The 23,922-nt window shown below is 44.3% G+C and overlaps 1 protein-coding gene across 1 annotated transcript; it reads right to left on the bottom strand.

The window, feature by feature from the left end:
• Positions 1-245: 245 nt before the first annotated feature.
• On the bottom strand, positions 246-19,724 carry LOC144947787 (cubilin-like). Its single transcript, XM_078877140.1, has 11 exons — positions 19,637-19,724; positions 18,952-19,014; positions 15,096-15,342; positions 12,291-12,469; positions 11,786-11,936; positions 10,530-10,762; positions 5,564-5,823; positions 4,663-4,750; positions 1,695-1,839; positions 1,350-1,558; positions 246-397 (listed from the first exon to the last, which is right to left on the bottom strand). The coding sequence occupies exons 1-11, from the start codon at positions 19,680-19,682 to the stop codon at positions 246-248; spliced, it is 1,773 nt and encodes a 590-aa protein (XP_078733266.1). The 5' UTR covers positions 19,683-19,724.
• Between the last annotated feature and the right edge of the window lie 4,198 nt (positions 19,725-23,922).

Genomic DNA, 23,922 nt, shown 5'->3' with positions numbered 1-23,922 from the left:
CTGTTGGACATCTCACAGTGAGCATAACACGACTCTTGCGTCAAAGAACGGCCCCGGAAGATATCATCACAGAACTACTTCTGCAGTTACTGAAATATGCCTCTTCAGCCACAATAAGGTCACATCTCAAACATGGTTGGAATTAGCGCTGGATTATGACGACACATAACATACAGGGGTTGTGTTTAAATGTAAGTTAATGACCCATGTTAAATAAATGACAAACGTCGTGTGCCAACAACACCTTACCTGAAGTCTGTAAACGAGAGCCTGATTTGTTTGTTTGCTGGAGAGTGGATCAGCCAAGCACAGTCTTCATAGTTGTCATAGACACTTGGGTAGTTCGGTGATGAAATGACTCCACTGGTCTCATTTAACTGTTTTCTACAAACAGATGCTGAAAAAAACGAAAACCTTTAACGGCAAGCCTAATAGAGCACATTCAGTTGTCTAACCATACAATACATATGAGTGTGTAGAGTATAAATATACCATAAGCAGGCAGTATTTATATACAAATGAGATATTTTCTAGATAAAATAATAAAAACCCTTCTTTTTGTAAAATACTTGAGTGCGATAGTCAAGTATATCGTCACAGATAAGTGAAGATGTATTGTATTATAGTTCTCCTGTCTATATTTGTTTAAGAAAAATCGAGTGACAGGAACTATATTTGTGATCCCTCTGTGAAGTGTTTTGCTCTGTTTGAGACCACCAAACCCCACCTATATAAAATACAAAACATTACACATTTAAATATATAAATTGCAATACAAATTTGAATGTATGCCTTGTCCAAGAACGTCAGGACAGGTGCAGAACAATGAGATTTTTTTACGGAGAGGCAGTCGGTCATGGACAAAGGAAAAATGAAAGTCTTGAGCCTGGACTTGAACGGCGGGCAGCGAATCGACGACAGAGGAGGACATTCTCGTCAATGAGGGCAGTGGAGAGGAATGAGCCCACCTCCTTATCATCACGTGAACATTTATAGCGGTAGCCAAAGACTCTAAATGCATGTTTCTAAATGTGGAGGAGGAAAAAACAAACCGGAGGACCTGGAAAAAAAACTGGAGAACCCGGAAAAAAATCTACGCCACCACGGAGGGAGAGAGACATGCAAACTCCAAATATACAGCAGGCGACATGGTCGGAATCGAACCCACGACCACCTGTATATCAGGCGAGGTAGTTAACATCTCGCAGCTGCAACTGGAGGCTTAAAAGCAGGACACCTTGGTTGCTGTAGCAGACAGCGCATAGAGGGGAGCAAAGCGAGATGAGGTAGGAGAGAGTCTGTTGAGGATTTTGAAGACGGTGAGTGCAATCTTGACGTTTGAGTAATACCTTCAAACCTTCCACTAAATGTTGCATTTTTTCGCTGAAGCCCTGGAAGGTAAATGGCAACGACAGGACTGCCTTGCAGGGTCATGTTTATAGACCCGATGCGGCAGAAAGAGTTCTGTATATTCAACTGGGTGCCGTATGTATTTGACATTACAGCACCCACCAAATTGCTCGAGGAGCAACCCTCCGTGCCGTTCTGCTCTGATGGGCTGTAAAAGATGCAACGCAACAGCGGCATTAGCGACAGAAACAGGGTGAGACCTCAACTTAAAGCACTTCACATGGATGTGTTCCTCATATCTGCATCCATAATAGTGGTTCCAGTGTGAGTCGAATAAAACTAACCCGCTTAATTCCAGGAAAATGCTGAATCTCTCGTTGTAGCTGCCATTGATAGCCCACAGGCAGAAGTCGTTGTCACTTTGTGAAACGTGGGGGATCTCCAGGCGTCCTTCGGAGGCACTGATGAATTCGTAGCACGGACGGGGAGCTAAAAAACACAAGAGGCTGGCATCATGCGCTCCGATTTTATCACAGAAATTAGACAATATTTATAAAAGGAATTAACATTCATGGCATGCATTACATACACAGTGTAAAACTGATAGTATCTGCAGCTACATTATCCATCCGTATTGGTATCTGCAGGCTCCAAAGTATTGATCGCTTCTGCATTGGCAGTGGTGCACAAGCACAAATTACAAAACATAAATCACATTCGTCAATAACACTATGTCCTTAAAAGTAAAATATATAATAGGTGACGTTTTTATGGAAATGGCCTTTCTTCAAAGCACACAAATAGAGAGGCAGAGAGATGGAATGGATATAAGTTGGAGACTGCACTCTGAACCATTTTAGCATCAAAGGGGCTTGCAAATCAGAATCTTTACTTAGACTGGAGGAGGAATCCGATGAGCTATGAAGCTCTTTTTCACAGATGTCCAGTCTAGGCACAGGGTTAGCAAATGATCAGAGGGACGTTTGAAAGTCTTTTTGATCCGAACATTTCTTGACAGCCTCTCTAATTATATTTAAATGACAATCGGGCCCCTGAAATGCATCGCGGAATGGATTACGCGGACAGTGGTACGTTTAACCTCATTGCAAAAATCGGTACCCATCATGGAATGTACCATCAACATTTTATATATTTTTCCCTTTTAATGCAAATGAGTAGCCGTGCTGCTTGGAGTAAGGCCACAGCACCAGAGCGGCGGAAGATGGTAGTGCAGGAAGTACGCCCTCAGGAGGAGGCTGCAAGGTGGGCCAAGGCAGTCTCTCTTGCCAAACAGGGACAGTGGACTCGATGGGACAGTGTGGAGAAGAGGAAGATCAGCTGGAAGGATCTGTGGGCCATGGAAGCGAGGCGGTTGAGCTTTTCCATCAGAGCAACATATGACGTCCTTCCAACACCAGTTAATCTTCACCAATGGTATGGTGAAGATCCGGACTGTGCCCTCTTTTCCATGCCAGCCAATCTCAGGCACATTCTCACAGGGTGTAAAACAAGCCTCACCCAAGGACGCTACACTTGGCGTCACAACCAAGTCCTTAAAAACCTTGCGTCCGCCCTGGAGGACAAGCGAGCTGCCACCAACTCCCTACCACCCCCAGCAGCATCACACCCCTTACGGACGACCTTTGTCCGCGAAGGGTCTAAACCACCGAAGAGCGGCTCTATACCAATAGAGCGAGACCAGCTGCGCTTGGCCCGCGACTGGAAAATGCTAGCTGACATTGGCTGGCAACTTGTGTTTCCTCCGGAGATCGCAACCACCACCCTAAGACCTGACATGGTGCTCTGGTCCCGTTCGCTCAAGAAGGTCTTCATCATTGAGCTCACAGTACCCTGGGAGGACTCAGTAGATGAGGCTTATGAGCGAAAACATCTGCGCTATACCGATCTAGCTGCCGAAGCACGGCTTAATGGCTGGAACACAGAAGTCCGACCAGTGGAGGTGGGCTGCAGAGGTTTTGTGGCAACATCTACAACCAGACTGCTTAGAGAACTGGGAATTAAGGGCCAGAGCCAGCGTTCGGCAATCAGAGCTGTATCGGAGGCGGCAGAAGGCAGCAGTCAGTGGCTCTGGATGAAGAGGAAAGACCCCAGCTGGGCCCCAAAGTGAGAGGGCCAGGAGGTATGCAGTCAACAATGCTTGACTCAGGGAGGAGGACGCCCCTGCCATGCATAGTCCCATGGGATGTTGGCTATCAACAACAAGGCAACTCCTATGACTAATTGAGAATGGGACGCAAGCGTAGGATTGATCACCCTGTCGCTGGCCGCCTTTGGGGAGGGTGTATAGTATGAAAGGCCGAAACACCCTAGGAACCAAAGGTTCACTACTGACGATGCGCTCCCCAAATTTCACCAGGCTCACTGTTCATGAACTCTTGGAAGTGCTTGCACAAAGGATAGTAACATCTCATCCTGTGTTCTTTGGAATCTTGTAATACTTTTCTTTTTATTGAAGGATTTGTTAATAAATAGGTACTAATAGGTAAGTATTTAAATGCGATTTAAAAAACATTCAATACACATACATGTTATTCTTATCAGACCTCATGGTGTAAAGGGAATTCTCCAAACCATATCCACTCACTCTGGCCTCACTATTTATGTGCTCTGAAGGCCAATTTCCTGAAACATCATCAAGTACATTTCCTTTTAAGACCGTGATATCGATGAATGTGATAAGAGGGTTTTCCCCTTTTTTATGGAAACAAAACAAGTGTTAAAATGTTAAAACACCAAACTGAAAACTTTTACAAGGAATCATGTCTGCATTAACCACAATGCGTGTGGTCAGAATACAAACAAAAACATACTCTGAATATATATGCATTGTCCTTGAAACTGATTAGTCCGTAATAGAGTGGGCCCATTTGAAGGCTGCCATCTTCAACTTGGTTAAACACTAAGACTGCCAATTTAGTTTTATTGATTACCACAATCATGTTGATGTATTTGCTATCCTTTCTGTATGTCTCGCAGCCCCAAAAAGGGCATCTCGCATCTCCAGGGGTTGCGTGCATCCCATGTTAAGAACGACTGATGCATGCATCTGAGCGTGTACAGTACATCTGAATGAGCACGTTGTGTTCAAATAAATTATGGAGGTGTGTGTATGGATGGCTGTCTGTGTCAGCGTGTCTGCGGGGATCGTACGTTGGATGGATAATTGGTAAACCGGCAATTATTTTCAGAATCGTTTACCGGTTTCGGCAAGTTAGCCAATATGAATACAAAGAAAGATGCAAGAAAATGTGACAATCCCGTATTGAGCTGAATGCAAATTGTTGAACAAACCTTGAGGGCATTCTCCATCAGACAGGGTTACATTGTCTATGCCTACGAGGGAGATTGCTTGCATGTGTGTGTCGGCCACGAACTCAAGCTGCAATGAGAATGCACAAACACACGTTGCCGTGAGTGTACACAGCAAACCCTCTCTATTCGCGAGGGTTACCTCCTCGAACGCATTTGCGAATACGGAATTCACGAACGCAGAAAGCTAGTTCCAGTGGGAAAAATTGGGTTATGTTCCTGTTACGAGTGAAGATATGGGGGGGGGGGGGAGGGGAATGATAAATGTTTAATAACGACTGCAACAAACAATATATTATTAAGAACGTGTTTTTAAAAATAAACTTTGATGATGATGACTATGAAGGTGGTGGTGGTGATGGTGAGAAATTCAGGAGGATGACCTATCGGAGATGCAGGTGTTTGATAACAATGCCGCACAGCTGTTATAATTTTAGCACTCTGGGGAACGCGAGCCGCAACACTTTCCCCGATTGCATTCGCGTTATTTTTAATGGACCTCATTGTCGACTCGTTTATACCAAAATGTATGAACGAGTCGGCTGTCAGTACATGTAAAGTAAAAATGCACAATAGCGAGTTCAGAGCGGGATTACTGCGAGAGACTGAGGACTAAGCGGGGAGCCGAGGTGGCATGCCTAATCATCGCGGGCAGTTTCAAATGTAAAATTCTGCGTGCACCTCCATGGTTTCATTCACTCGTGGACACTGGAGTCCGGCGGGTTTCGCGAGTAGGGAATTAGTACGCATTTAGTCACTCGGAGAAATGTGCAAAACTCTTTAATTCCAGAAGTCGCGCATACAGGGGAGGGTTTGCTGCGTTCTTAGTAATGGAAGCGCGCCCCCTCGTAGCCTCAGACTCGCGCGGCTCTCTAACTCTCACCTGGTAGTTGGTGTAGTTGATGTTGACAAGTGCCCTGCCCCAGCGTGCATTCATGCCCCAGAGGGGGGAGGCCTCCCACAGGAGAGAGCGCTGCGCGGAGTCTGTGTCCGTCGCGTACAAGGCAAGCGAGGAGTTGCTATTTGCAACAACGCTGAACCAGAAGCTCAGGCACCTGGGGCCGTTCTGATGTGTCACGAGAGGGCCCAGCAGAGTAGACATGGAGTTGTACATATATTGGTTGATGCCCAGGAAAGCACGACCTGGAAAAAGAGTGCAATTTTTTATATTTTTTTTACATTGTATAATACAGCACAATAGGCATGGTTTGAAATATCCACAATTATATATATATATACACACAGAGATATACCTTGATAACAGGGATTAGATTTGAAAACTACTATGAGCGTACTTTTTGAACAGGTTATCTAACATCACAGAGGGCAGGTTTATGCACGGTTCTAGTGGTGACACTGTGGGAAGCGAGACGGACAGAGGCTGTTTGCAGAATTTGTCGCCAGCCAGCAGGGCCTCACCCGCCGCTCTTTGTGAGAGTGAGTCGGGCCTCCGCCACTTTACGAAAACGATCGTTGCCCGGATGACAACAAAAAAAGACTCGGAAGCGAAGTGAGAAATCTCAACACATTCCACTATAATACCGTGGCCTCGTTGGAGAAATGCGTACATAACAGGCAACGTTTTGGGCAATGCCAGGAATTGTTTCCCACGTGCTTCTTAAAAGCCACTTAAAGTATCATGTGCCTTGAAGAAGGGCCATTGCCCTCGTAAAATATGATTTTTCCAGCATCTACAGAAAACTGTTGTATAACAACGATTTGACCTCCCTGCTGCCTATGGCATGGTTTGGCGCCATTGCCTGCTGCGGGAGTTGGTCAAAATCATCAGATGCTCAGCAACAGTCCTCTCAAGAGTATACACCTCGCTGGTAAACACAGCCGCAAGAGAATGATCAACAATGGCCTCCCTCGAGCCTTGGCATTAGTATAGTCATTTAACACAAGTGATCTGCCATGTATGTCATCTAACAAGTTAATATATGATGACATCACCCTTGCTGGCCCAGGGCACGAACCTCAAGACATTGCCACTACTCTTTAACAGCTGATCTAATAGTTATTGGAGTCATGGTTCCATCGCTGGAGAGACACTCCAACCAAATCCTTCCAAAACCACCACAGGTGCGTTCCACCTGAACAATCTTGCAGATACCACCATCGTTGTTTCCTTCTCTGTGGCAGCCCAGTGCCATACACAAGAGTAGAATAGTAATGTGCAGGAGTTATAGTATGTATTACCGTGCAAAAGCTTGAGTTGTATCAAGTGTACAGATTTAAAAATATATTTTTTTTCGTTTCACGTTGCATGCATTTTGTCTGTAAATATTGTAGATTACAGTATTATACGTACTTTAGCATTATAAATATGAATGTTGGGATGTGTTCTGGTCAACCAGTGTTTGAAGGAGGATAATAATGGTCAAGTGATACACACTTAAGTACTCTCACACAGAATAGGATTTACAGCAATTACATTGAAGCATTCCTACAGCGTTATAGCATGTTGTATATGAACCGTGTGTGGTGTACATTCATTGAGATACCCACTGTGTGGAATTAGACTCAGTATTGGCAATACGTTGACATTGTTGTATTGAATTGTCGTCCACTGAACGGCATTTTCGTATTTGTTTTGCCATCCACAGAATCCTTGCTCAAAGTCACAGCCGAGTGATGTTGACGGTTCTAAGAAGAAGAAGATAAATATTGTATTAAGACGGTGGGCTAGGTACGGCGCAAAAGAATGTCAACATACATACAACAGGAACATTCGTATCATTTGGTCAGTGTTGCGCAAAATGTAGTTCTTTAATTGTAAATTCAGACCATCTTCGTTTTCATTGTTGGCATTTCTGGTACCTGTACGAACAATTCACCATGAGGCCACACTGACAGTGCTAATTAGACCAGGCGCTGTGCCATTTAACAAAGCGGCTGATCCCGCACTATCAACAACAACGTACGACTCCTTTAGCCATGGCGTCATGTGAGCTGGAGGGAACATGCTGAACTCCTCCCCCCCTTCTATTACTATTTTCAATTTACCAGGTAAGGCCCACTGAGCTAGATAGCTCTTTTTCAAAAGCAACCTGACCACAAATGATAGCTCAACCAAGTGGCTCACTTCATCGAAATGTTTCGCAGCCAAATACTGTTAACGCATGATGTCGATTCTAATTGAGGGAAAACCGAAGGACACGAAGGAAATCTACTCGAACATGGGGAGAGAGACATGCAAATTCCAAAAAAACAGCAGGCATCAGAGTCGGGATTGAACCTACGACCTCCTGCATACCAGGCGCGGGAGATAACATCTCACCACCACGGGGCCCCAAATTCTAAATTCTTAGTAAAATATTTTTTTACAACAATATTAAAAACCGAGTAGCGTTTTTTTTAAGTTCACCAGTTTGGAAAACACCCATTAATATAAGAAAATAAAGGGGGCTGGACAAGTTAAACAAATTAGTTGAATTAAGCATTGTGCATCACACAAATATGTATGAAATTAATGTGTAGCCATTCGTCATCCAGTGATGCCTGCTCAGGGCTCTCACCCTGAGCCACCCCACCACCTCTCATAGGTTTTGTTTTTTGCTCCGGCATCAGTGTTTATTTGCCATTGCACTACTCATATAGTTCGCGACGCAAATCAATCAGTACATGAACAAAACAACAAAAAGCAAACCTGAAGCCTTGTAAGTCACGTTAAATGGTCCATATGTGATTAATACGACTTTATTTCCAGAGGAGAGGACATTTATGTTTTGACAGTCATAATTATTGACAATGGCCAAAGTCGGCCCTTTGATGGACTGGCCTTCATGGATTTCAGCATTCCTGAAATGCAAAATGAAGATTAGTTTGTTCGCATTACCATACTTTTTATATACGGTATAACTTTATAAAGCCTTACTCGAGTAAGTCAGAATTCGGGGTAAGACGAAATGCTTCCTGACCTGAACACTGTCTGTGCATTAATTAGGCTGCATTTTGTAGATGATATACTTAGATGCACTAGAAATTAAAGTGATGCACATACAATAATTATGGATTGTATGGAATTCAGTTAAGTTATTCCTTTGGTGCTTTGTCTGTGCTCTCTATTGTATTTCTCTTGTATCTCATTGCACAAAATAAATGCCTTCAATCACTTCATGAGGACGTCGATGTTATTCATCTTCAAAATGTTTGCAAGATACTCGCACTTTACCCAGCAAAGTCCCTCTGCGTTGAGTTAGAGCAGTGGTTCTTAACCTTTAATGCAGCCTTGCACCCCCCTTTGAGTTTCCATCATAATTTTTTTTATGTTAATAAATACATAGGGTTTGATGAACCAAAGTAGTTGTACTTACATGCCTGTGCTTAATTTGTATTTAGATTATTTACCTTCTAAAAAAATCTGCCCCAGAAAGAGCATCTCGCACCCCCAGGGGGTGCATGCACCCCAGGTTCAGAACCACTGAGTTAGAGGATCTATCTGGCGTGTTGCTTGGCCTTGGAGGGGACCGTTGTGGTGGCTCAAGTTGATGTTCTGGAGACTGGGAAATCATTGATACCAATCGCCAGGTTGATGCAATTAGTCGTGATCGCTCATGTAATAGAGTGAGCCCCTGTAAAGGCTGCCATCTTCCACGTGGTTCAACATTAAGACTTTGTTTTATTGATAACGACAATCAAAATGTTGATGAATTTGCTATCCTTGCTGTATGTTGCTATCTTGATGCACTCACCAGTGGTACTGGTTACTGTCTACGAGTATATTAACAAATCAGCTACTGAAGTGCATTTACCCGCAGAAGGTTCCATTCAAGAGCACAGCTTTGTCCGGACTTGTTTCAATAAGCCAGTAGCAATTGTAGCTACTGAAGGAATCATTCCCAGAAATGAAACCTTCAGTTCCATTAAATACACCTCCACAAGTCCCTAGAGAAAACAAAAACAAAGTGGTAAACCTTACCAATTATACAATTATTGGAACTTATAAAACCGTTATTTTAAAAGTGCAGTTTAAATTCACAACACAGTACTTTGATAACCACGTTCATAAAGTATTTTAAAATCTTGATGATACTATATTTTCATTTTTCTAATTTTACCAGGCAAGGCCCACTGAGCGATCCAGCTCTTTTTCAGAAGCGACCTAGCCACAATAACTCAACGAAGTGGGCTTAGCATCACGTGGACATTTATAGCAGGCAAACACTGCTAAATGTATGTTTATAAATGTGGAGGGAAAAACCAGAGAACCCGGAGAAAAATCCATACGACCACAGGGAGGGAGACCTGTACACTCCAAATATACAGGGTTCGGGGTCAAGATCGAACCCATGAACTCCTGCATACCAGGCGAGGCAGATAACATCTCGCCACCGCGGTGACCTTCGTGCTAGCTCATGCTACCTCATCCTATTAAAACGTGAGAATCAATTGTAATCGATCCAAATCCACCCAAGCAGAGGGCTGGTTTATGTTAGGGGCTGATCCGTGCCACTGGCAGACCCGGATTAACAAAAGCAGGTGGTGTGGGGTAGCTAGCTGGCGATTAGAGGGGCAGTTCCAATGGAGGGGATAGGCAGGGAGAAAGTATTGGGTGCCATTCCTGCAGTGCATCGGAGTGCGGCACTGCAGGTCAAATATTTAGACCGGGCAGAATATATTATTGTCACGTGACAAACCACACTTGTCTGCAGTAAGGAGGTGTTCCCATCTGGTGTTGGACAAGCGAGGGATAGTCGGTTGAGTTTGGCCCCTGTTGAGATTGCCACCTTATGATTGTCGAGCCAAAAAATGCTCTGCCCACAGTGCCACCTCGCCATATTCCTGACTTTGAATAATGTTGCCTCAATATCACCGACGATAACCGACTGCAAAGGAACGTGAATTACCTTGGAACCAGTTTTGTGAAACAATGAAAGCAAAAGCTCCAGAAGAATTCCTTTCACCGGATCTCAACACCACCATCATGCTGCCATGGGACTGCGGGCTCTGGCTGGGAGGGCGGTTGCTGCACAGTGAGTCCAGGATCACGGAGTGCACATTTTCTCCATTGTACATGGTCAAGGAATCTCCCACGCATCTGCTGTGACTCTGCCCTTGTGATGAATTGTCAGCATCCATCCTGCACAAAAAGACAAATACAAAGACCCCCCGTGTAGCCTTAACAGACTGTTGGGGCAAGTTCTGTTAGCGAGTAGGGCCTATGAAGGTTCGCACGGCACACGAGGGGGTGGGTGGCCAGCACCATTAAGTCAAGGTATAGCCCAGATAATCTCCCTTTTTGGGTTGATAATTACAAGTACAACTTTTTGAGCAGTCAACAGCATGAGTGGTATGGAGAGACTGACATTAGTAACAGGTATGTTGAATATTATTTTCTGAATTGTGTATCGTGTAATATACCTTTAACTGGAAGATGTACAAGCTGCATTTTCAACAAGTGGTCCTCAGCTGAGACTGGCTCATAGTTGAGTTTGAACACTGCAATGACTTGGACATCCTTCTATAGACCACCTCGATGTATTTGTAAAGTTCTTCATGCAGTCACACACTTGACTTGAAGGCAATACGTTAATTACACAGTCCAAACGGCTTAACTACACAACGTACACACGTTAACTAGACCCCAACAGGCTCACTACATAACCGGGTCAGTCAGCAACGTCCTGACTGACCCATGATGCAGAGCGAAGACCGAAGACCAGAGAGAAGTAGCGCCGAGGGTTGATTCCAGAGAACAGCCAAGAACGCTCTCGGGACTGCCCCTTTATGCTCCTGAGCATGGCCTCGCTCCGCCCTCGGCCACGCACCCTTCGGGATCTTTCCCGAAGGATCCCGACCGAGCATCACGTGTCCCTCAAGCCCCCTTCGCTACCCTGTCCGGGTCACGTGCCCTCTCGGGTTCACCCAGACTACCCCATTCTCACTTGCCCTCTCTCAGGTCGTCACCACGACTATGCCCCCTAGGGCCTCCTCGCATGCTGTACTCACTCTGGCCCCCGAGAGAGGTCCCAGACGCACAGTAGCACTCTTGTGACAGTGGCTGGCGCTAACACCATAGTGACACCATTAACGTCACTACATATGTAAGTTGAACTTCTATTGCACCGTATGTATGACACACGGTCTCATCGGCATTACCCACCTGAAATCCATGAATGACAGTGAGATGCCACGGCTTGGTGCCTTGAAGATCCAGACGCACTCCAGGTTGCTGGGGTAGTTGTTGGGGAAGTTTGGAGACAAAATTAACAGGTTGCTGTCTATATCCAAAACGCCTCCACAGTGGCTTTCAGCTGAAACACAACACAAGCATTGCATGTGATTAAATTAAGGTTTAAGGTTCCTTTAATCGTTGGGTGTGATGGCATAAGTCATTTCCATTTCTTCAAATGCCATTGCAGAACATATGCTTCTTTGGAAACCAACGTATTCGTTTTTTACACACACACACTTGAAGTCTACCCTGCTCATCATATTCAGTCTGCTGCAGTTTGAAAGACTCCTGATTTGGAGTGTGTTAGCCAAATAGATGAGGTGAAGAAGAAAGCCAACGTAGGACCACCAGGACAGACAGCTACATTTGCTCATGCGCATGTTGTTTCCCTACCACTGTAATTATACACCCAATGTGACAGTGGCATAGGTACCTGGTGTAGCATAGAAATATCCATGTAGGTACAGCCAACCATTGTTTGTCTTTGTGACGACAACCCGCACCGATTCAGTGGAGGACACGTAGTTGTAAAAATACACATTTCCTGGTAGGTCTGTGACATGATTCAGTGGGCCGTCATAAATCCGAATGCTGTTGTTGTCGTTGTTAAACCTGCAACACAACAAAAATTAGTTTCACTACATTGTTACTATGTGATAGAGGTTTCGCCAGCAGTCCCCGACTTACGAACACCCGCACTTACGAACGAGATTCCTTAAGATATAAATTTTGTTATAACCATCCAACGTGCAGACGCGAGCTCCTACTTGCGAACCGAACCGCGGAACTATTTTGTTCAGCGGAGCGATCCTTCACGAGATGTAATGAGTCCCAGCATCCTGCTGGAAGACAGCATTGATGCGTGTCTGTGCGTGAGTGTGAAAGTGTGTGCGGGGGAGCGGTAGTGTAGCGGTTAGCGCGCGCTGCGCTATGAACCTGGCAACCCGGGTTCGATTTCCGCTCACGGCCAACACCGGTGACGATTATCTGAACCGGTCCTGGGCCTCCCCTAGGTCGACTCAGCCTCATTTGAGTACCTGGTGCGTTGTGTAAACAACGCCACTGGGGAGACAAAAGGCGGTCGGGCATGGTGCTGGTCACCCCCCCCCCCCTCGTGTGCCGTACCGGCCTTCATAGGTGCTACTTGCCAGCAGAGCTTGCCCCAAACGTCCATTAAGGCTATACGGGGGATCTTTGTCTTTTGTGAGTGTGTGTGGAGTGATCGTGCAATGGTTATCGTGTTGCGCTACGAACCCGGTGACACAAGTTCGACTCCTGCTTATGATCAACTGTGTCTGGTGTATCTCGTGAGGTGTTTAAACATCACCACTGTGGAGACAAAGGCGGCCGGGCGTGGTATTGGCCACCCACCCCCTCGTGTGCCATGCCGGCCTTCATCGGATGACACGCAAATTGGTGAAGCGTTCATCGGCGCTGCTCGCTAACAACTTGCCCCAAGTCTATTAGGGCTACACAAGGGATCTGCGTGTCTGCGCACGCGTGTGCATTTGTGGTGACTCATTGCACTCTTTCCGACAAGCATCAAGACTCAAGGTAATTTTTTTTTAAATTATATTTTCATGTTACTTTATATTATGTTTTATTTTCTATACAGTAGATATCACAATATTACATGCACAATGCTTTTCTTTTTTTACCGTAACACCGACCGTATGGGGCATTTCAATCTAGGACATTGTCTTCCGAGTTACGAACCTTTTGACTTACCAACGGGTCTCAGGAACGGCACTCGTTCTTGGGTCGGGGCCTGCCCATACTCCTTAACGCAACTTAATGCTGTGGCAAATGTATGTTTTATATTTCTACATAACGAACCCTCAGCCAAATCCACCATCTTGACTTTCCTGGCTAATTCCCCAGCATTGTTCCTTCGATGCAGGTCAGCTAAGTGAGGTGTAAACCGTGGGTTCTGTCTTTTTCTCGACGTTTTTGGAAGGGTGAATGAGCATTATTGGAATTTAGAAATAAGCTATTTAAAGATGATCTGAAAGATTCCATATCCTCAGCCTCTTAAGACATTTCCCAAATTATATTTTCATCATCTGCAATACATTTAAGCAGAATTTACCTTGTTACAAAAATTGTATGGGGCAAGTGCAGAAATGCAGTCCATCGAATACACGCCACCAAACAATTATCAATGATGTTATTACCGAAGATACACACAAACCATAATTCTTTGGAGAAGTTGTAAGTATTATATCTAGCAGCGAGGGCTTTTTCTAGAATTTGTATTTCACTGGGACAAGAAGGTTATGTTCTCAGGTTAATGGCAGAGGTTAAAAGATTTAAGGTACATGGTAATGGATTTTGGATCCAGTTCAATTTCTAATATCAAATTTTGTAGCTTCAAACCTATTAGACTTCTTACATTTAAGTGTGTACATACGTATGGTGTTAGTAAAGTAGGAGGAAAAGTAAACGGTTAAATGGCAGAAATGTATATTGGACTTGCTTCTATTCCACTCATAGGACAGAAATCATTTTCTGCCTATTACAATTATCTTAAATCTCTGCCACAAACCTAAAGTGATCTAAAGTACTTACGTGGCCTATATTGAAGTTTAAATGTATGCAAAACAACTCATCAGTGAAAACTTTATTGTGCGTAACCTCCTAAACAAACAAGAAAAATTAAGGACTCAGCGGATCAAAACTGTGAACAACCCAGGAGCAAACAAACATTCAGTTTCCATTTCATTTATTAGGTATAACCCTGTGAGCCATGCGGCTCTTGACTCGGTTGCAACCGCAAGAAAACAAAAACATGAACATCACCAGAAATGGAATGAATGTGAACAATGGCGACTTATGTGACCAGGCAGATGGCAGAACTGTGCAATCTCTCCGTCTGCGCCACACTGCTCCTATTCGTTACTTGTCGAGTCTAATTCCTAATTCGGTACCTTATAAATGTGTGTGGTGTGTGTGATGATCCCACCCAGGATGGTCCGGTAACAAATGCTTTAATAACAATGAAAAACGCGAACAACAGTAGCGCACGGCTCACTCCCAACTCACACCATAGTTCTGCCTTCACTGACTAAAGAAATGCTGGTAAGAAAACGCCTGCACCTACTTTAGCACGTTGGTAATTGTAAGTTGTCTTACACTTGCGACCAGTATTTGCCCGAACTGTCTACCCATACTAATGAGGAGATATTTACGATGGATGTGTGGAATGCGTGTTATCAACCACAACAACAAAAATACTTACATTTGGAAGTTGATGGTCACCACCATTCCTTGCGGCACCGAGATTTCCCAGTTGCACGTTTCCCCCATGTAGTAGGAGTACATGAACTGGCCGAGCGACGCGTTCAGGGCTTGGCCGCAGCTGCTCGGAGACTCCGTAATGTCGAACCAAGGCTCCGTCGTGTTGAACGGAGGCCACATGCCGCTCGTGGTGTAATTCAATCCGGGGTAGGTCGTGGTGGCGAACGTCAGGTTGTGGCCAGGCATACCTGATTAAGACGGCGGTGGGGCAAAGGGGTTTGTGGAGAGTTAACTCGCCCGGAGGTTATGCAATTTAACGCTCGCGTTGTGCATTGTGAGACAATGTACATTCGTGCGTCATGTTAGACAGCACCGTCGAGGTGCGGCCTTCTGGAAGACTTTGTCACTTGTGGTTAGGCCTCGGCAATGCAAGGTAAAAGGTAAAAACAACGAGCCTACCTTTACCCTACCTTCTACCTTACCACAATACAATCACTCTATCCTACCTTTTACCCTTTAGCAGGTAAGGTCAAATGTAAAAGGTAAAAAGCAACGAGCCTACCTTTACCCTTACCCCATACAAATTACCTGATTACAGGGTAATTACTGGGGTACTACACATTAAAAAGTTTTATAACGGTAAATGCGAGGTAGAGCACTTTATACATATAGAATATTCTCGATTCCAATTTTATACGCTTTCTTTGAACTCACTCTGTCGTTGTCGTTGTTGTCGTATCCTCAAATCTTGTAACTCATTTTAACCCACTTCCCAAATGTGGTATCGACTGCAAACTTGGTATACTTACGTCATACTGATGACAACACTATATTCCAGAGGTGGGACAAAGTCATTGTTATGCAAGTCCAAGTCGAGTCGCAAGTCATCAAATTCATGACTCGAGTCTGACTCGAGTCCAAGTCACATGACTCGAGTCCACATCTCATAGGTGGGACAAAGTCATTGTTATGCAAGTCCAAGTCGAGTCGCAAGTCATAAAATTCATGACTCGAGTCTGACTCGAGTCCAAGTCACATGACTCGAGTCCACACCTCTGCTATATTCTATCAAAAAAAAAAGTTTTTAAACATTATTTTTATATGTTATGTTTCGGCTTGGGTCTAATTGTCCACGGTCAACTGACGTTGGCTGTAATTGGCCACGGTCCCTTACGCTATGGCAAGCTTCGGGGCCACTTCCTGGAGTCGTGGAGTTCTGCCATTACTCGTACATTTCATAAAAGCGTGTTTTTTTTATATTACTTATTAAATGGAGGGCACGGACTGTGCCACGGAGCTTTTAGCGGTAAACAAGGTACCGTATTTACCGGGTAAAACTTTGCGCTACCTTTACCCTACCAGGTAATTCTTCCGAGCTACCTTTATCCTAACCTTTACCTTACCCTTTGGCATGTCGACACCCGGTAAAAAGGGTAAATTACCTTACCTTGCCGAGGCCTACTTGTGGTTGCACTTGCTGTTCATTAATACAGACTTAATTGTTGCTAACGGACTAACCTCACCGATACATTCCGTGATTGCAAGGTTGGTAAAGTAACCAGAAAGAAAATAAATGGTATTGCCAAACTTTAAGCCAGATAGAGGCATGTGTCCCCTATGTGAAGCCTTGTGATGCTGATGCAAGTGTATTCTAGATGACCTAGGTATCCATCGATTTACGAACGTTCGCTTTAAAAAATTTCGCTTTCAGGCGATTTAAATATTATGGACGCTTTTCGATTAACGAAATCGAATTTTCCACGTTGTTACGAAATTTCACTCGGGCCAAGGGCGCCGTAAGATTATCTAACAAGAAGCCACCCTGGAGACTGCGGCATCATCCACCCGTGACAGAGTCACGGGGTCCACATCGCAGCACGAGTTTTTGGTGAGTTCCCTCAAAAGGTTAATATTTTTTTCAAATGAATTATTATTCAATCGTTTTCGTATTTATGTTCTTTATTTTTAAAAATCTTTGCATTGCGAATTGATGTATTTGTAGGTTAGGAGTAGAGTTAAATTGACTGTCCAAAACACGTCCCCTAATGTTTAGAATTAAATTAGAGGGACTCCTCTACTTACGAACATTCGACTGAGGAACTTTCAGAGATACAAACAAACCTGTTCAGACCGAGTCGTAAGTTCAACCGCTGTGCAATAGATGGCGGTGGTGGCATCTATTACAATTTTTTTTTAGTGTCTAAAGTGATATAGGTGTATCTTTTGACATGCGTAAGAAACACATCTATTTTTTTATTAATGGGAAAAACATTTCAATTTACATTTATTTTTACGTGTGTTTTCTGAAAAACATCCTTTCATAAATCGAGGGATACCTGTACTGACGTTTTCGCTTCATTGCTACTAAACAAAACTATTTAAAACGTTGTATTTGGCGAGGTAAGGCCCACTGAGCTGTATAGCTCTTTTTCAGAAGCGAACTGGCCATCACAAATGATATAGGCCAACCAAGTGGCTTATCACGTGCACATATATAGCAGCCAAATACTCTAAATGCATGTCTCTAAATGTGGAGGGAAAACCCGGAGGACCCGGAGAAAAATCCACACGACCACGGCGAGAGAGACAAGCAAACTCCAAATATACAGCAGGCGTCAGGGTCGGGATCGAACCCACGACCTCCTGGATACCAGGTGAGGTAGCTAACATTTCCCCACTGCGCCGCCCAGCGGCGAGGTCACAAGTTGAGGTGCGCCCTCTCGTACCGTGTTGTGACATCTGGGTGGAGAGGTAATGCAGTCGTAAGCGAACTGCGCCATTGTCTCAGCTACTCGCACGATGGCGGCTTCGTGTCGCAAACGAGGAACATCTAGCTATTGCAACTCATCAAGCTCACGGCAAAAAATTGTCCCCTAACGTGAATCTTGCCGCTGTGGAATTTAGTTTTAGCAGATCGTGGGGGGCACCTCGAATGTTTATCAGTCGGGGTTTAGAAGACGTGGATCAGACGAGTTTCACTGTGCTGTGTAAGAAATGTATCCATAATTGAGGTCCTTTTGGGATAGATCACGTATATATAAATGTGTCGTTAAACTCGCCACCACCCGACACAGCCAATTAGTAAGATGTGTTACGTAAACAAAACATGCCAATTAGTTACTAGTTTAGTACTCCGGTGTGTTGGAGAGTAAACCCACAACATTCATAATTCGAGTAATTACAGCAACCCGCCTCATCAGGTGATAGCCAGAATTGTGGACAAATCATCCTCCTGTTTCGGTCTTAAATAGAGGGGTGAATGTGATGTCATAATTACAATGGATATCTTTATTCTTGGTTGGGTTATTCGAATTTAATAAACATACATAATTTATGTACATTGTTAATTTGTAGTGACATAGAATCGGTCACTTAGCAGCATAGCGCTTGTTGCTGGCAGGGAAGGGATCTGCAGTTATAGCAGCCCTGACTGACAGCAAGTCACGTGATAGACCAGAGAGAGGCATGTAGGGGAAACGTTACAGAAGGGGCACGTGGGGGAAGCCTGGGAACCTGCTGGTAGGTTCTAGAAAGGGGGCGTGGCTGGGGCGAAGCGAGGCCGTGCTGGGAGGATAAAAGAAGGGGGGGGGCGAGCGGGAGCTCGGGGCTGTCGTTTGGAGTGGGATCCCGTCGTGCGGCTGGAGTCTTCGTCGCCATCTACGTCTTCACCATCTCGTCGTCGTCAGTAAGGCAGTCTGCCAGCTCTCCTGACGGGGAGCTGTAGTTACCAAGTGTGAATTGTTAAGGCTGTTAATAAACAGAGCGCCTCTGAGTCAGTCACTACACATGCAGCATTACACATGTACAGTCTGCCGTTTTGAAATGTAATTCACATTGTTAATCTTGCTTCAGTTTACCAGATGATCCAGGTCGTGATGGTGGTGTTATGGTTGTGCTGATTGTAGCTGATGTCTTGTATACTAGGGAAAACAAATCGAACAATGAACACAAAATGCACATCACTGCCGCGCGTACAAATACTAACCACAATTATCAATTTATTTTCAGTAGTTTACAATAAAGATGACGAATTAATTAATTGATTATATGCACCCGCGATTAAGAATGTGAGGGAAAAAGCGAACCCCCGCCCCCCACCAGATATAGAAGTCAAACTCCGCCTGACAATAATAATTGTATTATTATTACACTTGTTTACCCTATTTCAGGTGGTTCCTACCAAGTTTTTTCACAAGGGGGGAGCGATGTTTGTGATAATTTTTTCCCATGCACCGTTTTAAGTTACATTTATTCATTATTTATCCACGTTCATATTAATGCTTTTGATTTTCATTTCACGTTTATTTATTACAATTGTTTGTTTAAATATTCTAAACGGTGTTTTTAGGGTATAAAAGGACAACTTCAGATTGTCTTGGAACAAATTAAGCACCTTTAACATGCATTTCTTCGATTCGATTAAATGATAATTTCAGTTTTCGTGGAACCAATTAATATCGTTAACCGAGGGAACCCCAGGTATTCCGTTGTAAGAGTTGGGGTGGTTGCCATCCATGGTGGAGTTATAATCTGTTAGCTTACCTTGACATAGAAGAGCCACCACGAGGAGGCTTCCAAGGAACCCCATATCTTGATCGGTGTCTGAAATTGATTCCTTTTATACTCTGTGTTTTACTGAAAAAGATGAGCACGTGTTAATAAATTAGGATACGTTTTAATAATAATAAAAAAAAATACTTACAACTTATTTTCTTTTTGAAAATCCAGTCTGTAGGTCGTGATCCTTCTCTGAATTTGTTAACAAATGAAATAAAATGCGATTGCAAACAGTGGGAGGATATGTTTTATTTGTCACAACGTTAGAGCTAAACAACAATGGTTTTCATGGAAAATAAATCACACGAAATTCGAGTGTCTCCCTGATAATGTAAGCAATGAGGTGCTCAGACCTGTTGGGCAGTCCACAGTGTCTGTAATTCTACAATACCATGACAGGGATAGCAGAAATAACATTTTCATGCATATCGGTACAATTGTACAACTTTGCATTTTTTGTAGGAGGGACAACTGTTTCTTTTGTAATATTCCCCCATTGTTATTCCGATAGTATTACCGTCGGCGTCACGTCATGACGTGAAGAACCCATCAGTCCTCTGGCAGAGCAGCGCGACCCCTTGCATCGGAGAATAGCCCACAGAAGCAGATAATATAGCACTACCTCTTAGATCCCTCTAAGTGACCTCAGGTGAAAATTTTATCAGGTTGCGGTTTCCCACCCGCGTCTGCAATTTCAAAACTGACAGTGATGCTTTCATTCTCAGAGCTCTGGAATTTATGCAGATTACACGCAGAGCCAATCCCATGTAAGAAAGGGTCTTCTTTATCGGGGAGGCAAGGATATGTTTCACTGCATTCGACACGATTTGTACCATTGTGCTGAGTCCAGCGATGCACATGTAACATTTCTACCTTCAGTACACGTAGAATGGATTGAGAGCAAAACCTACAACACATACAAGTACAATCAAACTCCCTATACCACGATGGTGTGGAAGATGCACGTCGCATAATCTATTATCGGTGATGTTATCCGCAAATGTATTCCACTTATCCGCAAAAAGAGATTGAGGATAGTCATACATAGTGGGAAGAATTTGCCACGTGCCTCCACTCATCTGCGAAAAATAGTCTATTTAGATAGAGTAATAAACCCCGGTATATGCCAGGGGGATGCGCTCCAGAAAGGCGCGACGACGAATATCGAAACGACGTAAAATGTAAGGGATTTACGAAGTAGTCGTGGGTGGTGGAGGTTCAAGCCTGGGAGGCGACGGATAACGAGAAAGGAAGGACGGTGCCGTCAGCGACGTTAGTGTGTGGGTTGAGGCGACGCTAATCGGGTGGCGGTGTTAATCATAAAGTGACGATGTATTTTCGAACCGACGTTAAAAGTGGGGAGAGACGTAAATTGGGGTATTACTGTAAGAGGAAGCCATTCCACAATGCAGAATGGGAAAAAAACTGGACATTCCTGGATAATGGTAATAAGGGGTTTGGTGTAATCGGAGTTTACATAGACACTCCAGCTCCCTTGGAGATAACAAGAGTCTTTGGCATGTGCAGAGTTTGCAGGCGGGGCACGGGGTAACGCCCCTCCAAGACTGGACACCTTTATTAATGTATTTTCACGAGCTTACGATTAAGATAAAAAAATTAAATCAATTATATGCACCCGCGATTCCTAATGTGAGAGACAAAGCGAACCCTTGCCCCCCCCCCCACAAAATGTATCAAACTACGCCGAAGGTCTTTGGTCATCGTGGAGAGGTTTTCAAGGTGGGAAACCATATTTGGGGTTTATCAACGTAGAATCGCAGATGTGCTGGCTCAGTAACCGGATCCTGGTGGGGGGGAGGTCCATGTGGAGGACGTAACCTGTTCATGATTATTAATGAGGGGGGCTGGTCGATGTGGAGTGACGTCACGCGCGGGACACAGACATCATAGTAGTAAATTCTCATGTATGACAATACAGCACAGGAATCCTTGGATTTGCGAGCGTTCGGTTTCCAAAATTTTGTGTGAACGCAACTGACACATTTTTCGATGAACGACATCGAATTTTCCGCATTGTCACGAAATTTCACTCCAGCCACGCCCGCCGCGAGATCGTCGAACGAGCAGCCACGCGGGAGACTGCGGAATTATCCACCCGCTCAAGAGTCGCCGTGTGTCCCTGCAGTGCAGCAGAAGTGACGACTCCAAGTCGCTTTTCCACGCATTCCAACATTTCAAATCTATTGGTGAATTCCCTGAAAAGATTAATTCAATTTTTAATAAATTAATGTTTTTGTTGAATTTTTGGCTTTGCGAAGTGATAGTGGTGTATAATTGTAGGTTATGAGTAGATTTAAAATGACTGTCCAAAACTCGTCCGTAATTTTTATAATTTAATTACAGGGACTCCTCTATTTACAAACATTCGGCTTAGGGACTTCCAGAGATACTAACAAACCTGTCCGTATGTCTAGTTGCCTGTTCGGACCGAGAATCGTAAGTTCAACCGCCACGCAATATATGGTGGTGGTGTTATCTACATCTGCAGAACGTGAAGAACCAGTGGCATCTACATCTACACGAGATATTCAACTTTTAAAGCCATTCGCCGTGTTTAGTGTACATGTCGTACAGCATGTTTGGAATCGACAGGAGTAAAGTTAAACTTAAGAACAAATCGACTTACGAACAGACCTTTGGAACCCAACTCGTTCGTAAGTGGAGGAATCCCTGTTCAGGAAAAATCTATTCGGATTCAGGAAATGTAGTTTCACGCGTGTTTTTCTTTTTTAAAGAACGCATCCCTTTTCGTAAATCGAGGGATACCTTTTATGTCCAGGAGGTAAATGCCAATGTCGAGGTCTGCTCGCCAAAACAGTGCATCAGCATAGAGAGACCCTGATGGTGGAGTGGATGGAAAATATCTGGAGCTGATAAGAATGATGAGCAGTGGTATTAGCAATGGGGAGGTCTTTGTCTGTAAAGAGACAGCAGCTGCTTCTGATGTGCAAGTCAGGCAGTTGATGATGGATCTCTTGAGCACGTGTAAGCATGCTAATACTATTAGTTTCACACTTTATGCCTTCAGAAACAAATATCTCCTTTTACTAACCAATGCACGAGTTTCAATGTACTATACCTGTATTCCATTTAATTTAATCAGAACCCATCTGTTATTCATAGTTTATTGTTCTTTCAAGTAAGTATAGCTGGTGGGACATTTATTAATTGACATTATTATCACCGACTCTTATATCTCAAGAGAAAGAGCGTACAGGATTATTCGTTTGTGGCATAACACTTACACTCACGACATCAGTGCTTCGCAATCCGGTACTGTCGTTTCAAAATCATGTACGGTGGACATTTCCCTGTGATGCGTCCCTTTCCTTGGCTACGTATGTCTGTTGAACTTCTTTCGGACCGTACGTAGCCAACCATGCTCATCGGAGGTGCGAAGAGAGTTTTAGACCATACCTCCCCACCCTCTCAACTCCCTCGGTCGTAAATGCAGTTGGGCAAATAGACACGGAGACACGTTCAGAGTCACACACAGAGACATGCCACGGACCCCCCCACCCCCCAGAGCCTCACCAGACGTTTTGGGCACATGCTGTTAGCGAGCACCTATTAATAGTATTTGGCTGCTTTCACATTTCCACGCGATAAGCCACTTCTTTGAGCTATAATTTGCGGCCAGTCGCTTCTGAAAAAAGAGCTGCATAGCTCATTGGGCTTTACCTGGTAAAATAACAAAACGTTTGGTTTAAACTAAGGCCGACACGGTATACAAGTGGGTGGCCAGCACCACGCCCAGCCGCCTTCATCTCCCCAGTAGCGATGTTTACACACCGCAACATTTATTCATTTGAGGCTGAGTCGATCTAGGGTAAAGCCCAGGACCGGTTCAGGTAATCGTCACTGATGGTGGCCGTGACTGGGAATTGAACTGGGGTTGCCTGCTTCGGAGCGCAGCACGCTAACCACTGTGCCACCACTCCCCATGGAGACGCATACATAACCATGGAGACATACAAATACACTCACGCAGTTGGGCAAAGTCTTGTCATGGACTTGTGCTCCGCTTGGGTTTTTTTTATTTTCGATGAGATCAGTGCGAGCATGGGTTTTGGAATTCTCCTCTCCCAGGTACAGCACATTGCTACCCACCCACCCCAGTATCACAGTGAGTTGTCGGTTCAGTGTGCCGAGTTGATCGATTAAGCAAGAAAATTAGGGCCATGAAATGAAAAGGTTGGAAAAGAACTCCACAACGTAACTTATAAGGGCCGTGATTTTTTTAAAGGTGT

This window comes from Lampetra fluviatilis, chromosome 47 (genome assembly GCF_964198595.1).
Source record: "Lampetra fluviatilis chromosome 47, kcLamFluv1.1, whole genome shotgun sequence".
NCBI classification, from domain to species: domain Eukaryota; kingdom Metazoa; phylum Chordata; class Hyperoartia; order Petromyzontiformes; family Petromyzontidae; genus Lampetra; species Lampetra fluviatilis.
This window is presented reverse-complemented; position numbering and strand designations above follow the sequence as displayed.

Coding starts and splice junctions, on each gene's coding strand:
- LOC144947787 (XM_078877140.1), bottom strand. CDS start 19,682: ATGGGGTTCCTTGGAAGCCTCCTCGTGGTGGCTCTTCTATGTCAAG. Junction 19,015..19,636: donor GGTGGCTCTTCTATGTCAAG/GTAAGCTAACAG, acceptor TGTTTTCCCTAG/TATACAAGACATCAGCTACA. Junction 15,343..18,951: donor ATCACGACCTGGATCATCTG/GTAAACTGAAGC, acceptor CGTCTTAATCAG/GTATGCCTGGCCACAACCTG.